Consider the following 15,741-nt stretch of genomic DNA (forward strand, 5'->3'; position numbering starts at 1 on the left):
TATGTGCTGATGGCAAATAATGAGTTAAAAACTGTTTGTGCTTCACAGGGATACAAATATTTATATCTGACTCCTCAGGATTATAAGAGAGTCAGTGCTCTCAACTCTGTCCATTGTGAACATGTAGAGGACGAAGGAGAATCCAGGTAGGTATATATGTCGTAGAATAATTTGGCCATGGATTAGAGAAAGGAGAATATGATCATTTCTTCCTCGTTGTCCTGCTGATCATGACCTTGAAGAGCAATGAAGATTGCTTGTTATGTAATCAGGGATCTTAAGTTTGAATCGTAGCTCTACCACTCAGTAGCTAAAAGAACTTATTGATTGATGGAGGTTTTTAAATTATGTTTAAAATATTTCTTCATTTTAGAAAAAAAGTTGGAACTTGTAAATAATTATGAAAAAGAAATAAAAATCAGCTATAATCCTACCGAGATAATAATTTTTTTTGAAGGTTTATTTATTATTTTAGAGAGAGAGGGTGAAAATGCGAGCAGGGGGATGGGCAGAAGGAGAGGGAGAGAGAGAAAATCTCCAGCAGACTCCCCACTGAGCACAGAGCTCCACAGGGGTGCTCGATCTCATAACTCTGAGATCATAACCTGAGCTGAAATCAAGAGTCAGACTCAACCAACTGAGCCACCCGGGCACCCCGAGAGATAACTACTATTAATTTATATTCTTGCTGCCTTTTCTGTGTATATATGCCTCCTTTCTACATAATCAGAATCATAATGGAAAAACCCTTTGTAATTTGTTCTCTTCACTAAAAACTATTTTGGGGGAAATTTTGTATATTCTTAAAATATTAAATAAGAATATGATATTTAATGGCTTCATAATAATTTATCAAAATAAATATATATTTTTTGAACATTCAGACTGTTCCCACTATTTACTGCTACATTCCTGGGCTAAATGTTTTTTTGTTTTTGTTTTTGTTTTGTTTTTTAAAGATTTTTGTTTATTTATTTGACAGAGATCACAAGCAGGCAGAGAGGCAGGCAGAGAGAAAGGGGGGAAGCAGGCTCCCTGCTGAGCAGAGAGCCCGATGTGGGGCTCGACCCCAGGACCCTGAGATCATGACCTAAGCCAAAGGCAGAGGCTTAACCCACTGAGCCACCCAGTCGCCCCTAAATGTTTTTTTTTTATAAAAACTTTTAGGAATATCTCTCATTATTCCCTTTGGACTAATTTCTAAAAGTGGAATTACCGACTAAAAATAATGGCTGATTTAAAGATATTTTTGATAAATTCAAATTGCCCTCCCAAGATCTGCAGTCCCACCAGAAATATCTGATAGTTTGTTCTTCCCCTTTAATTTTCTGTACCCTTGCCAATATTGATTTTGTCAATTAATAAAATAAGATTAAAAGAACAATTATTATTATTATTATTATTTTTAATTTGACAGAGATCACAAGTAGGCAGAGAGACAGGCAGAGAGAAGGTGAAGCAGATTCCCCGCTGAGCAGAGAGCCCAAGGTGGGGCCTGATCCCAGAACCCTGAGATCACGACCTGAGCCGAAGGCAGAGGCTTAACCCACTGAGCCACCCAGGCACCCCAAAGAGCAATATTTTAACTAGTACTTTTGAATACTAGTGAGGTTGAACATTTTTACAATCTATCTTCAAGTATTTTCTGGAATGTTAATCAACTACTCCAAATCATTAATTGACTAATGCGTGCTTTCCTCACTTTTATAATAATCTCAACTCAGTTACTTGCCTTTGTATTGTTTTTCTGTGCTGTCTGTTCTTGAGCTAATGCCACCTTATTTTAACTATTCTTTTTTTTCTTTTTTAAGATTTTATTTATTATTTGACAGACAGATCACAGGTAGGCAGAGAGGCAGACAGAGAGAGACAGGGAAGCAGGCTCCCTGCTGAGCAGAGAGCCCGATGCGGGGCTCGATCCCAGGACCTTGGGATCACGACCTGAGCCGAAGGCAGAGGCTTTAACCCACTGAGCCACCCAGGTGCCCCTATTTTAACTATTCTAATGGGGCAGATTTCCCCACATTGTTAATTTTTTCCCCCATGTTTTACTAGCTATTTTTATCTTTTTATATTAGGTTCATTTTTTTTAATAACCAAAAAGTTTCCATAATGATTTTGATTCAAATTACATTACATTTATCAATTAATTTAGGAAGATCTGACATCTTCATAACATTAACTCTTGCCAGCAAGAAACATGGTATATGTTTTTCCATTTATTGAGGTGTATCTTTTAACGTTTTGTGCTTTTTTTAATAAAGGTTATGCCAGAAGTTCCCAGTCTTTCTTGATTCATAACACCCTTGCTGACTCAGTAATGGTTTCATAGCACCTTTGGGCTAAAAGATATACCCAGTATTTCTGTTTATTAAGTAGTCAGACCCAAACAACTTCATAAGTACTTATACTCTAACAATAATTATTTGGGAGATATCACATACATAAATGAAAAGGTTTTTTTAAAATTTTTAAATAATTACAATTACTTACTAATGGGATATCTGCATCTATACAAAATCTCAAGACTTGGATTAATCTTGGAAGTAGCCACCCTTATTTCTTGTTCTGCATTGATTTTTGTGCAGAACTTGTTTTTTTCCCCAACAGAAACTGAAAACCCAGCTTTGCAAAGATAGAACATTGTCAAAGGAATGTAGTATTATCTAATGTTTAATTATGAACTACCTAAATCTAGTAGTTCACCTGGAATTCAACAGGTACTCCATATCATAGTGTTTCTCTCAGGTATTTAAAATATCCTGCAGTGCCCCTGGCAGTTCACCGTGACACTAGAGGCACCGTGGTGCACCATGTGGGTATAATGAGGTTTTGCCATTTTTTAAATGTTTATTCCTAAATATTTTGCACTTTTTCTTGCTATTCTGAATGGGATTCCCCCTCCCCATTATATTTTTTAACTCTTTATAACTGATATTTTAAAAAGCTGTTAATTTGTGGGGTGCCTGGCTGGCCCAGTCCATTAAGCGTCTGCCTTGGGCTCAGGTCATGATCCGGGAGTCCTAGGATCGAGCCCCGCATTGGGCAAGGAGCAAGCATCAGCAAGGAGTCTCGTCCTCCCTCTACTCTCCCTTGTCTCATGCTCTCTCTCTCTCTCAAATAAATAAATAAAATCTTTTAAAATAATATTATTGATTTTGCATATTGCTTTTGTTAAATTAGCAAGTCATTTTTCTTCTCTTGGCTACAGTTTCCTCATCTGTAAAATGAAGATCAAGTAAATTAATATATGTAAAGCCCTTAGCACAGGACTGAGTACATAGTAAGTAGTTGAAAATCCTGGCCACTATTACCTGTAATGAGAGGACATTACCTATCACACTGGATTGCTGTGAGGATCAAAAATCATATATATTTATGGATGTGTTTTGTTAATTGTATTACACTATACAGAGATTTTTATTACAAATAACATTAAAATTTAGTCCTGCTTCAAAGAATGATAGTCTTAACACTAGAAGACTCAGACCATAGAGCAGAAAATGGGAAATTTGTATTCTTTTTCATGTAATACAAAGGGAGAAGAAGCCACTTAACAAGTCATGAATCCCTGTGAAGCAATATGTAGTCCTTAGGAGGGAAAAGATCTGCTTTGCAGGAAAGGCTGACTGGACCCGTGAGTGTTTGTGACTGCAAGGCATGTGAGCCTTCCAGAAAGGACACATTAAGCCCCCCCTCCAATTATTGTGGCTTATTAACCCCTTAAGGGAGATTAGCCTTACCTGCAACATACCTCTAGAATTTAGAGGCTAGATACAGAGCAAAAGGAAGAATTGGAGAATTCCTAGGAGAGGCTGAAAATAGAAATGCAAGGGAATCTGGAAAGTAAAGATGCAAAGCCAGAGGCCAAGGGCAAGGGCAAAGGGAAGGATTTGGTAGAAGGTTAGAAGTAAAGAAAGAAGGGAACAGAGAAATATAAGGGCAAAAAAAGTAGTTTAAGAGCCACCGTGGGATATTTATTTATTATTTCAATTTATTAAACTATGCCCAGTGCCATGCTTTCTGGATACACACAGAACAGTAAATAATATACGCCCATCTCTACTTCCAACTTTGTATTTTTCCTTTCTTTTATTAGTTGCATTCCCCATCTCCCATTTCCCATTATTAGCTATCACTCCAAATCCCCTGCCAAGAAGACAGATGAGTGGCTCCCACTGGATCCACAGGATGCTTTCTGGACAACTTGGCGTATTTCATTTCCACACACATTCCACTTGCCCCTCCAGAACACTCGAGCCAGGACCCCTCTGTGTATGCACATGATATTTATGAAAGAGCAGGAATGGGCATGTACTGTTTTGATCTTACCCTTAGTCCTATCTTGAAAAGAGAAAGGATTTTTTGACTTGGGAAATTGGGCTGAGCATTCATTCAGCCTCTGATTTTTTTTTTATTTCCTTTGTAACATTTATCTAAAATTGTTGATTTAATGGCTACTGTTGATTATAGAGAGTTCTACATTGACCCCACTTTTCAGAAACTTGTTCTAGAAAGTAAGACAGGACCTCTAAAATCGGAGCGCCATCTATGTGTCAAGCCCTTTCTTTGTTGCTTTAATTTAACTCTCATGTCAACCCTTAGAGGTAGACATTATCTCCATTTTACAGAAGTTACTATTATCTCCAGAGTTACATGGCTGCATGTGTCAGAGCAGGAATTTAAGCCTGTCTACTTAATTTCAGATTTTGCTCTTTCTGCTATACTATATTGCTTCCAGCAAGAATAGGCACCAAACTAAGGAGGAAAGATACATGAATGAAAAGTATAAGAAGAGTATATAAGAGCGCTGGCTTTAAATAAGCTTGCAGGATGCTTTTAGCAGCCTTTGAATGGCTATTATTATTTTTAATGGATTGTTATTATTGTGTTTAACTTTTATAATTTGGCATGGCTGTATCCATTAGGTACAAGATAACTGATATTATTGGGAAGGAAGAGGGACTTGGAGCAGAGAACCTTCGAGGCTCTGGAATGATTGCTGGAGAATCCTCATTGGCCTATGATGAGATCATCACCATCAGCCTGGTAAATCTTAACAGAATATGACCTTTTTGAAGGACCGACTGTGTGACTAGGAGTTATTTTTGTCCCATCTCTGCTATTCAGTCCCAAATGAGAACATTTCTTAAAAATTATATATCTACAATTTGATTTTCACTGTGCATCCTAATGTAAATAATTGAATATCCCAGATAAACCTGGGACCTCATTTTAGCCTTTAGTTTAACTTTTTTCTCTAAGCATTCTAACAGAGCTATAACAGCTTGAATTTCTATTTTTTTAACTTTCTTACCTCTAGTGTAGATGCCAAGCATCTGTGAAACAGGCAAAAGTATAAGAGAAGTAAAGAATCCATGAACCTTTAAGGGTCTAATACTTGAATCATTCAGCGAATTCTGTACCATCTTTTCTTTGACCAGGGAATTGTGAGGCTTGATATTGTTAATCAAACTTTGCAAAAAGCAGTATTTTTTTCTGTTAATGTGGATTTTACACATCTGTGCCTTAGTTCTTACAGCTGGGGAGGGACATAAATACGTGACATGTAGAATTTATTCTTTTCTTTCTCTCTTTCTTTTCTTTTTTTTTTTTTGAATTTATTATTTTTGAAGGTTACATGCCGGGCCATTGGGATTGGGGCTTACCTTGTCCGGCTGGGACAGAGAACCATCCAGGTTGAAAATTCTCACTTAATTCTGACCGGAGCTGGGGCCCTCAACAAAGTAAGTTTCTAGGGTCTGGGAGAAGTATGTGAAGCTGTTTGGAGATGATTATGAATTCTTAATTTAAGACCCTGATTGAGGAGAAGCCATTCAGCCATGCCTCCCGCAATCTGTTTCCCTCTCCCTCCATCTTTCCTGCCCGTTGCCTTGCTTACCTATTCATTGATTCATTTGTTGTATTCAGCAAATATTTTAAGGACCTGCTATGTGCCAGGTACTGTTCCAAGCCCTTTGGATATGTTCATGAACAAACCATATAGAACTCATGCTCTGAAGGATTTACTTTCTCTGAAGGATTGTCTTTCTAGAAAGAGAATTAATTGAATGCTTTTTTTCCTGCTCTCCTTCCCCTTTTCTCATCTATGAATAAGTGAAGAGATCTCTTCCCAGATGTGGAGCTGTCTCTGAAACATCTTCTGAACGTGTTGACAATATCAAGTTTTAATGTTCTGAGAAATTTGTGAATGTACCTCTTAAAAAGGACAGTTAACAGTGGTCCATTGTACATAGAGGAAGTAATTGGTAAATATTGAATGGAGAGATGGGTGAACAGATGCTTGGATGGATTACTGGAAAAGAATATGACAGAGATTTATCATTCCCGAAGAAGAAATTCTTGTGCAAGATGCCTGGGTGGTTCAGTCAGTTGGGTGTCTGACTCTTGATTTTGGCTTGGGTCATGATCTTGGGGTTGTGGGATCAAGCCCTACATCAGGCTCTGTGCTCAGCAGAGAGTCTGCTTGAGGTTTCTCTCTCTCCCTCTGCCCCTCTCCCCCGTGCTCACCGTCTTTCTCTTCCTCCTCTCTCTCTCAAAATAAATCCTAAGAAAGAAAGGGAGGAGGAAGGAAAGAAAGAAGGAAGGAAAGAAGGAAATTCTTGTGCCTTTTCAATCTGGGCTCATTAGGGCTTTTCAAGGCGGGGGGAAGAAAAAAAAAGTTTGTGAGGTCACTGCTTGTAAGAGTAAAATTATCTAAGAATGCCTGGATATACAAAAGGCGATGTAGTTCTGACTTCTCTGCAGACATAGGAAAATTATTTTCTCTCCAGAGCCAGGAATATGTAATAGTCTAGGACTGGCTGGCTCACCTCGTACAACTAATGTAACCTCTCAGCTCGTCTGCTTTCTTTGTCTGTCAAAGGGGGGTAATAACTTACACGCTTAAATGATACGGTGGACATCAAATGGGAAAACATGAGTAAAAGTACATAGCACCTGGCACAAAGTGTTGATCCTCTTTACAACTTCAGTTCCCTATTCGTCTTTCTTACATGATTTGATGATTTATCTTGAGTTATATGCATGCTGAATTATATCAGATACTGGGTTTACTAGACTTGCACAGACTTTGTCAAGCCTTGAATTTCCAGGGGAAAGATAGGAATCAAATGTCCTGTTATCTCCTTTTTTAAAAGCTGATATATCCATTGGTCCAGTTAGCTTTTGGAGCTGTCAGAAGTGAGGAGAATCGTTTGATGTGATCAGTTTGCTCTCTACACTCATATGAGGTCTGTATCCTTCTCTGGCTTGCTTTTCCCTCCAAGTAAAGGCAAAAGCAGAGCTACCAATGGCAAACTTGGATACCCCGCTCCCTTTTTGGAAAGTGGCTTAGAAATAAAGATTGGGAACTGCAACTACTGAAGGAGACTATTGCTGTGGGAGTAACTGCTGAGAATCTTAATTTTTTTTTTTTAAGTTGCTCTTTTGGATACCTTCTTAGGATGAGATATTGATGACTATAGAAAAGAATTGTAGGTGTGATTAGCTGTAAGGGTAGAATTTTTAAAAGACACATGTATTCCCTTAATGTTCCCATCCTTTCCCCTTAGCAAAGAGCTAATTTCTGAAATGTATTTCGTTACATTTTCTTATTTTCTTCCTAATAATATGTTATACACAAAGAATAATACAAAAAGCAAAGGTGCTTTTGCTGCTGCTGGGGGTTTTTGTTTGGTTGGTTTTTGGTTTTTGCCTAAAAACTTGCTAGTTGAATTCCATTTGTGCCATAAAGAAAGCACTAGGGAATTTTTTAAAAAATCTGGTTGAATTGTTCTCATCAGATTTATTATGTTCCCCCCTCTTCGTAGCCTGCAGGGCTGCTTGTTGAAGGAGAAGTGTAGTTGCAGGGGAAAGGACGGGGAAAGCTGCAGCCGTAACTTACCAGACAATGCTCCTTTTCAGAAGGACGTGATCATTTGTAGCTGAAGGGAGAGATCAAGTTATAGAGGTTACCTAATCCTGCCCTGCCTGCTTCACTGTCTTCATGTCAGTGCCTCTTAAGTACACAGACATGTTGTTGGAAGATACCCGATTTCATGCAAATTCATTCAGAATGTCCTGTGTGCCCCTTCGCCTATCCAGGATGAAAAAGGACACTATACGGAAGCTGCACGCTTAGATTGCTTCCTCCGACTCACTCCTTTTGCATGTTCTGTCTTTGTGTGTAAGTGGTGCTTTTCGACATCTCTGTTTGCCTTTCTTTCTGTAGGAATCTGTCTCTATGGGTGTGTGCAGGTCACTTTGAGGGCGAGTCTCTTCTGGGTGAGTGCTGGTGTCTCTCTTTGTGTCTGTATCTTGCTTCTAGATCCCTCTCTTTCTCTCTGTATGCCTCCCTGAGTATCCATGTGTGAGGACGTCTTTGTGTGTGTCTGAAAACACTGTAGAGCCTCCTTAAGCCTTGACCATTTTGCTCGGGTGTGCGTGTACCTGTGCAAAGTGGAAATGTAGGTGGTATATGCAAGCTTTGAGACTGTAAACATTTGACCCCCACCTTTTTGAGTCTTCATCCTTTATGTTAAACATTGGGGTGAAGAATAGGAAAGGGGGGGGTGTGCAGAGGTTGTAGGAAAAAAGAAATCTGTGTGTGCAAGTGCCGATCCCGTTGACCCCTTTGAAAATTGAAATAATGATAATGCGCGTCTCCTGACTGCATCAAAGTATCAGCACATCAAAAGCCAGGAGGCATGAAATGCAAATGATAAAGTGAAAGCAGATGGATTGTGCATGATCGCCTGATGCCCAATGAATTTTAAAAGGTGCCGGTTTGCAAGGGGGGGTATGGTGGGGATTGGGGGTGGGGGGACTGAAATAAACACGTTATCCCTGCAATTTTTTTTTTGTTCTTGACGCTCACTCCTGACAATATTTTTTCACACTTGAGTGAACACCCACTCCATCTCTCTCTCCCTTTCTCCCTCTCTCTTTCTCTCTCTCTTTTCTCTCTCCTCTCCAAATCCCCCCCCCACCCCCCCCAGCTCTTACACGTCTCAGGTCATGTCGCTGCAGCTCCGGTGGAAATAATAAGATATAAACCACGAGGTTGTTATTTGCATAGAAATAGCATGGAGCCCCAGGCAGCAAGGGAGAAGGACACAGGGATCATTTGTCTAAAATTTTAATGAAAACTTTTGCTGAGGCAGAGATTTTTTTGGAACTTTCTTTCTCCCTGCTTTTCTCCTCCCCTCCCCACCCCACCCCCAAGCCCCATCACTGATTTGACTTAACATGGTTCAATTTAAAGAGAAAGGGTTGACACACCACCTATCATACTCCTCTAATACAGCAACATGTAAATTGTTTGTTCCTTTAATAGATATGAAGCTGGAGAGACACACATTCCCAACTTAATACATTGCATGTATGCGTCAAGCTTTTATGGCCACACTCCATCTCAGTGCACACGTGATGTTGCCTGTCGTTAGCCGACCTGTTTTTAATTAGTTTAGACCTTCCTACCTTTTGCTTCCAAAGACTCTTACTTTTTAAAGGTTTTCTCTTTGTAGCCAACAGTAGTAACCTGCAAATAAAAAATAATATTCTGGCGGTTTCCTGTTTTTTTACTTTCAGTGGTTTTACTGTACATTTACACATTTTATTCAGGGGCACCATCCTTTGCCACTGTATCTTTTGTTCCAAAACCAGAAAGTGCTTCCTGCATTTGTATTTTTATCCCTTTATCCTTGTTACCTCAGTATTTGTATAATCTTTTTCCTTGTCTGTCTTGCTCTCTGTTGCCCGCAGTTATTTGTAAAACATTGAGAATATTACCAAGTTGAGAAGTGCAGTATCTGGGTTTTCTTAAGTGCCACAGAAGCAGATTTGCCATTTAAACTAAAGGCAGTGGGCTGGTCATTAGAAGCAGTCTGGATGACTTTATTTGAAACTTAAAATCAAGAACATGAGTCCAGCTCCTTGCGACCTTTTGGGGTGAGCTAGTGGTGTCAGGGCTGTTTTACAGATGGGAAGACTAAAACAGAGGTAAAGTGACTTGGTTCCATTGGCAGAGATTAGATCAGCATGAGAACATGAATTTCCATGTCCCCCCCAAGTTTCATTCAAGATGGGCTCAGTCCCCTGTGTTTGGTGTCCACAAGGCCTGAGAAGAGAAGATGGTCTGGTCATTTTCCTTTTTGTGCAAATGTCATGAGCATGATGACCTAACTAAGAGAAGCTTCCAAGGGTCTGCTATGTCATATCACCCAAGGTAGAAGATCATGGGTTTCTAGCTCTACAAACTGTAGGCTGTAGGTGGCAGATGGCTTAGAATGCCTCACTGAGTGGTAAAACAGACCTGATGGATGGGACAGACTACCTGGCTTGAAGGGTGTCATGCTAGCCTGGCAAAGACAGCAGCCTAGCTGCTCCGGGAACTGGTAAGATGGGCCCTTACAGGGCTGGGACAGTTTTTAGTCATAAACTCCTAAGTCAAGGTGCCACTGGATATTTCCAGGAACTTTCAGGTTTACTTCCCCTACCCCACCACTCCTCTCTGTTTCTACACAATATCTTTAACGTGGCATTAGGTGGTGGGTAGGCTCAAAGGACTAGTATTGTAAGGGAACACTGATGTAAATGAGACCTGCTAGTTCTCAGTCCATCCCCCAGACTTGATGAAATATACACAGATAAATCAGAATTTGCGATTTATAGCCTATCCTAATTGTCTGTGGAGGTAGGCATGTGCCAATGGCTATGATAGATGGATTATAGATTCAGGAGTTGATATGTGACATTTTAAAGCTTCTCCTTTAAGGGGAAAAAAACCTCCCATAATCTCATCTCCCTTACCCTGTCTCTGCTGAATCTGCCAGAAAAGAAGAGATTAGATGGTGGTGTGGCTAGGACTATATATGTTAGGCCAATAGGGCCCTAATTCTAACCTTGCTTTTGAGACTTGATACAAGTCCTTCTCTGGATCTTAGTTTCCAAACATATTTTTATGTGTCTGAGCAATGTGAAATGTGAAGTTGTTGCTCATTTTGTCAGATAAAATATCAGAGTTCCTCCCATGAGCTTGTGGGACTGGGGACTTGTACTGTATATTCTCTGTACTCCCCCGTGACTCTGTGACACACAACATGAGAGAGTCATGGAGGCTCAAGAAGGGAAGGAGAGAGGAGCGCCTGGCTGGCTGGCTCAGTCAGTAAAGCATGTGGCTGTTTGTCTTGGGATCGTGAATTCGAGCCCCACATTGAGTGTAGAGATTACTTTAAAGAATCATAAATGAAAATAATTTTTTTTAAAAAAGGAGAGATAATTTGGCTCTCGCCGTGAGTGAGCATTATAACTTTCATATAACTTAAAGAGCTGGAATGGTTAAAAGCATGGATACTAGACCCAAGCTACATGGGTTTAATTCCTGGCTCTACCACCTACTAGTTGTGTGACCTTGGGACAATTTTCTTAACTTTGCTGGGTCGTAGTTGTACTAACTGTTAAATGAAGATAATAATAGTACCTGATTACCAGGTCTTGTGAGGATTAAATGTGTTGATACAGGTAAATCACTGACATTGTTGCAGTGTTCCCTGAGATGAATATGGAGTCCTTTCTTGTTGCAACTCATGATCCAGGCCCTGGAAAGGAAATACAAACTCAACATTCTCTCTACTTTCTGATCCTTTGAGAGCAAAAATTCCTTTTAAGAAAATGTTAGATGTCAGTGCTCGCCGGGGCAGTACATTCATGTATTGACTTTCCCAATAGATGTTATCTAAAGACAATCACCACACTTTGGAAAGCTATTAACGTCAGAGACGCCATGTTCGGTCCTGATAGGGTAGTATATGTGTCAGTCATCTGTCTACAGGAGTCCCCAAGGACTTGTTGCTGCAATAGCCCATAATCACTCTAAGGATTAGAGCAGCAATTTGCATTTTTAAAAGTCCCTAACTACCTATTCTCACAATAGACAGTCCCTCTACTCCGGAAGCTCCAGATGGGATCACTCTCCCTTTAAAGAGGGCATTTGAGCTTCCTTTCTGAGTAAGCCTGGCTTTAGCATTATGAATGAATTCTCAGAAAGGATTGCAGTGGGCACATCTCTTTGGTTTTCAAGCCCTATTCCCCCATACCCCAAACACACACACACGCACACACACGCGGAATGGGCAAACCTGGCCCCATTTGGGGAGTTATTCTATGTTTCATTTGATGTTCCTCAGGTTTGGTAGTTCCTCAAGGAGTTGTTTTGTGTTTCACCTTGGTTCCTCAGGTATGTTTGACTCCATTAGGGAGTCACTGTGACCTGCCCTCAGCCTGATCGTCTGGTTTGGAGATCTTGCAGGGTAGAATTTCTCTTTAGAGCTCCATTAGACATTGCCTCTGACTAGAGAGATCTGTGTAGGTATGGTGGCTTGGATACTAATGACTTGGGAGAACCTCAGATAAGTATCAATACTGAACTTCTAGATGAAGTGAAAGCTCTGAGGCTCTGCCTGAGGCATTAAATACAGAATCAGGAATTACCGTGTTTGACAGCCTCTTAAAATTTGCTCAAACTTCTTGAAGTTACAAAACTGTAGATTTAAAAAAAAAAAAGGCAAACAAAAACTATTGATCATTCCCCTCCCTGCCGTTTATTAGGTAAGTAACTTTGGGCTTTCATCTATTTCAGTCTCTGTTTCCTCTTTACAAAACACATTTCCCACTTCAAGGTGAAGATCAGAGGATCTCTTGATCTTAAATACTCTTTAATTTCTAGTACTCTGTTATGCTGTGAAGATGTATATTAATTTGTAGCCAGGAAATTATGTTAGGCTGGAGTAGGGGGAGGATAGATTGGGGATGAGGGTGGGTAGGATCTAAAATAGTTGCTACATATAAGGGTGTTATATACTAGGTAGATTACATGTTAATAATATGTGAAGTTATTACATAGTAGCAAGATTAGGAATGGGACTTGTAAAGCATAATTACTGAAAAATGTGCTCATCTCATTTCTTATCCATATTACAGAAAAATAAATACCACATAGTAGTGATGGTAGTACTGCTACTACTGACGACAGCAAGTGGCCATAGAATTATAATTATTGGAAGTGGAAGATCTTCAAAAGCCCAACCACCCAACCATTGTTTGAATTTCTTCTGTAACACCACTGCCAAATAATCATTTGGTTATGCTTGAAAAAACCCAACTGAAGGGGAGCTCGGTACTTTATGAGCCAGTCCCTTTCATCTATATGAAGTTCTTTCTTACATTTAGCTACAGCCTGTTCCTTTGCATAGACAGGCCAATTCCTTTTTTAAAATAGTGTTCAAAATTAGCAAAGCAGCTCCTAGTGTTGTGGTGTAACCTGCATGGAATTGAATGAAACCACAATCTTTCCCATGTACTTTGTTTTCAGAGTCTGGCCTTGTCTTAAGAACAAACACAGCAAAGATGAAAATGCTATCCAAAGATAGAAAGGAAACTGGTTTCATAAATAACATTCTTGCCAGCCAAAACTGAAATAAGCAGGATTACAGGAGAAACAGCTCAAACTTCCACTATTTGGAAGTACTCTGTAGAAGGTTGGGGGTCTTCTGTACAGTGTCCCATAAGGCTTTCAGAGCCTGATTATCTCCTGCTTCCCCACCACTGGCCTTGTTGACCCTATACACAGTCGGAGGATGTTTTCTTGGGTGCTGTGTGTTTAGATACTAGTTAAAACTCATTGGGTCCAAAGTTAGGTAGTACTTATTTCAGGAATCAGTAAAGATAATGTGGACTCAGGTACACAACCAAATCTAAAATCTAAACCAAATCTAAAATCCTAGAATCAGTTTCCCTCTCACCTCACTGAGTAGTCTCCGGCTTACTTTCTATGCATGCACCTTTGTCATCTCTCCGCCCTAGCTTGAGTGTCCATTTCAACTTCCAGGATTGTGCTGCTTTCTGAGTGTTGGGAGGGAAGAAATGCCTCTGTCTCGCAGGTTCCGTGGCATGCAGGGTCTCCGCACTTTCTGCCTCTAATAAAACACTGTCCCTGGACGCAAGCTAAGTGCCCTCGTAGGACTGTGAGCATGATCCCATAGGTAGAGCCGTTCAGCTTCTTCATTTTCCAGTCAGTCATATGTTACACCTTCTTATGCTGGATTTTCTTCACCTTTCTCTCTTTCTATAAATGTTCATGGCTCTGTCTTTGCAAATTAGTGTTCACTGGAAGCTTTGCTATTCCATTTACCCTTCTCTTCTCCCTTTAACCTTTCTTCTCCCCAGTCCCAGCCTGAAACCCAAGTAAATTAGCTTCTCACCTCTGGCCCCCAGTTTAAAAAAAAAAAAAAAAAAGGAACTATACTCCTCCAACAGTGTCTGTTCTTGGATTTGCAGTCAGCAGCCATCTCCAATAACCATCAGGCTGTCAGCTTTGCAGCTCCCCACTACCTCCCACCTCCCCCATCACTCACCAGAGGAAAAAGAGAACCAGAGCAAGAGCTTGAAATATATCATGCAATAGTGTATCATGAATTTGTTGTGAATCACAGCGGTGAAGCAGGTTTATTTATTTCTGAGACCTTAAATCAATACAAAGTAGGTCTCTTAGTTCTGAAGCTGGGATGGAGTGTGAAAAAATGAGCCCATTGTACTCTTAAAACTTTGGGGAAAGGAGATGACAGCTATATAATTCCATTTACCAGGCACTAGGGGCTTTAATGTGAAGGTGACAGGGAGCTCTTTGTGCATTTAGAGCACCATATCTTCTAAATAAAAGATCTGTAGACTTGATAGTGGAGCATAGCTCCAAGTTTAATAATCTCCAAGCATTAGACCGAGCCAATATGTTCCCAAGTTGGAGAGTTCCCCCCCAAACACTCATAAATTAAAAGTGCAAGAACTGCACACGTTGGTAGATTAGGAATGCAAGGACTCCAGTCTTTCCTAGAAGAAAGACAGACCTGGGCTCTGGCTGTGCACAGGCTGCTCTGTGAATATTATGAAGGCGCAGAAAACGAGACTATTTAGAAACCTGGCTCCTGACTGTTCATCATTCTAGGGAATGTCCCCTGTGCTGGATCCAAATCTAGCTCTGTCCTCTCTCACTGGCCATCTTCACACATCTAATCAGCTAAGGTACACAGTCAGGAGTGTTGAATTATGAAAGGAGAAGCTTTAAGAGCTGGTTAGATTGAACTACAGATTACCATGCCCAAGCGTCGAGTTTTTCTGGTTGATTCTTGACTGGTTCCTAATTTTAATAATGTCTCAATGTCTGGAATTTAAGCCTTTTGAAATAGTATGCACATAAGAGAAATTGAGTAATCAGTGTTATTAAGGAAAAGGACCCACCCAAATTTCACTAACAGCGTACAATGCAAATATGAGAAGTGAAGACCATTGGAACATATAATCAAGTTTTGAGTATCTTCATTTTCTATCTGACCCACTGATAAAATATGCCTTTTCTCAACAGATAAAGCAGGTTTATACAGCTCAGTAGAGCAACCCTAATATAATATGACTTTATATTAGATAGAGTTACTAGCTTAATTCAGGCTCAGGTAAAGAATTTTGAAAGAAAAACCCAGTGTCTGCACTGGGGAAAACTAAAAGGATGGGAAAATTGAACCACTCATTTTGCTTAAAAACTGCTACATTTATAACACTAATATGGAAGATTTCTTTTGCTTATAGTAGTTCAACTTGCTGAAAATATAAATCAAAGCTGAGTTTTTATAGAGCACTAAGCATTATGGCAGTTCACATGCATTTACTGCATGCCAGTTAGGTGTAAAG

General features: G+C 39.9%; 1 protein-coding gene across 1 annotated transcript in view; it reads left to right on the plus strand.

Moving 5' to 3' along the window:
• ACACA (acetyl-CoA carboxylase alpha) overlaps positions 1-15,741 on the plus strand; it is a 236,320-nt gene that overhangs the window by 163,483 nt on the left and 57,096 nt on the right. Inside the window, 3 exon segments of the mRNA XM_080825443.1 lie at positions 49-146; positions 4,929-5,049; positions 5,637-5,747. Of these exon segments, the coding sequence (XP_080681569.1) occupies positions 49-146; positions 4,929-5,049; positions 5,637-5,747 (330 nt within the window).

This window comes from Martes martes (assembly GCF_963455335.1).
Source record: "Martes martes genome assembly, chromosome: 16".
In the NCBI taxonomy this organism is placed as follows: domain Eukaryota; kingdom Metazoa; phylum Chordata; class Mammalia; order Carnivora; family Mustelidae; genus Martes; species Martes martes.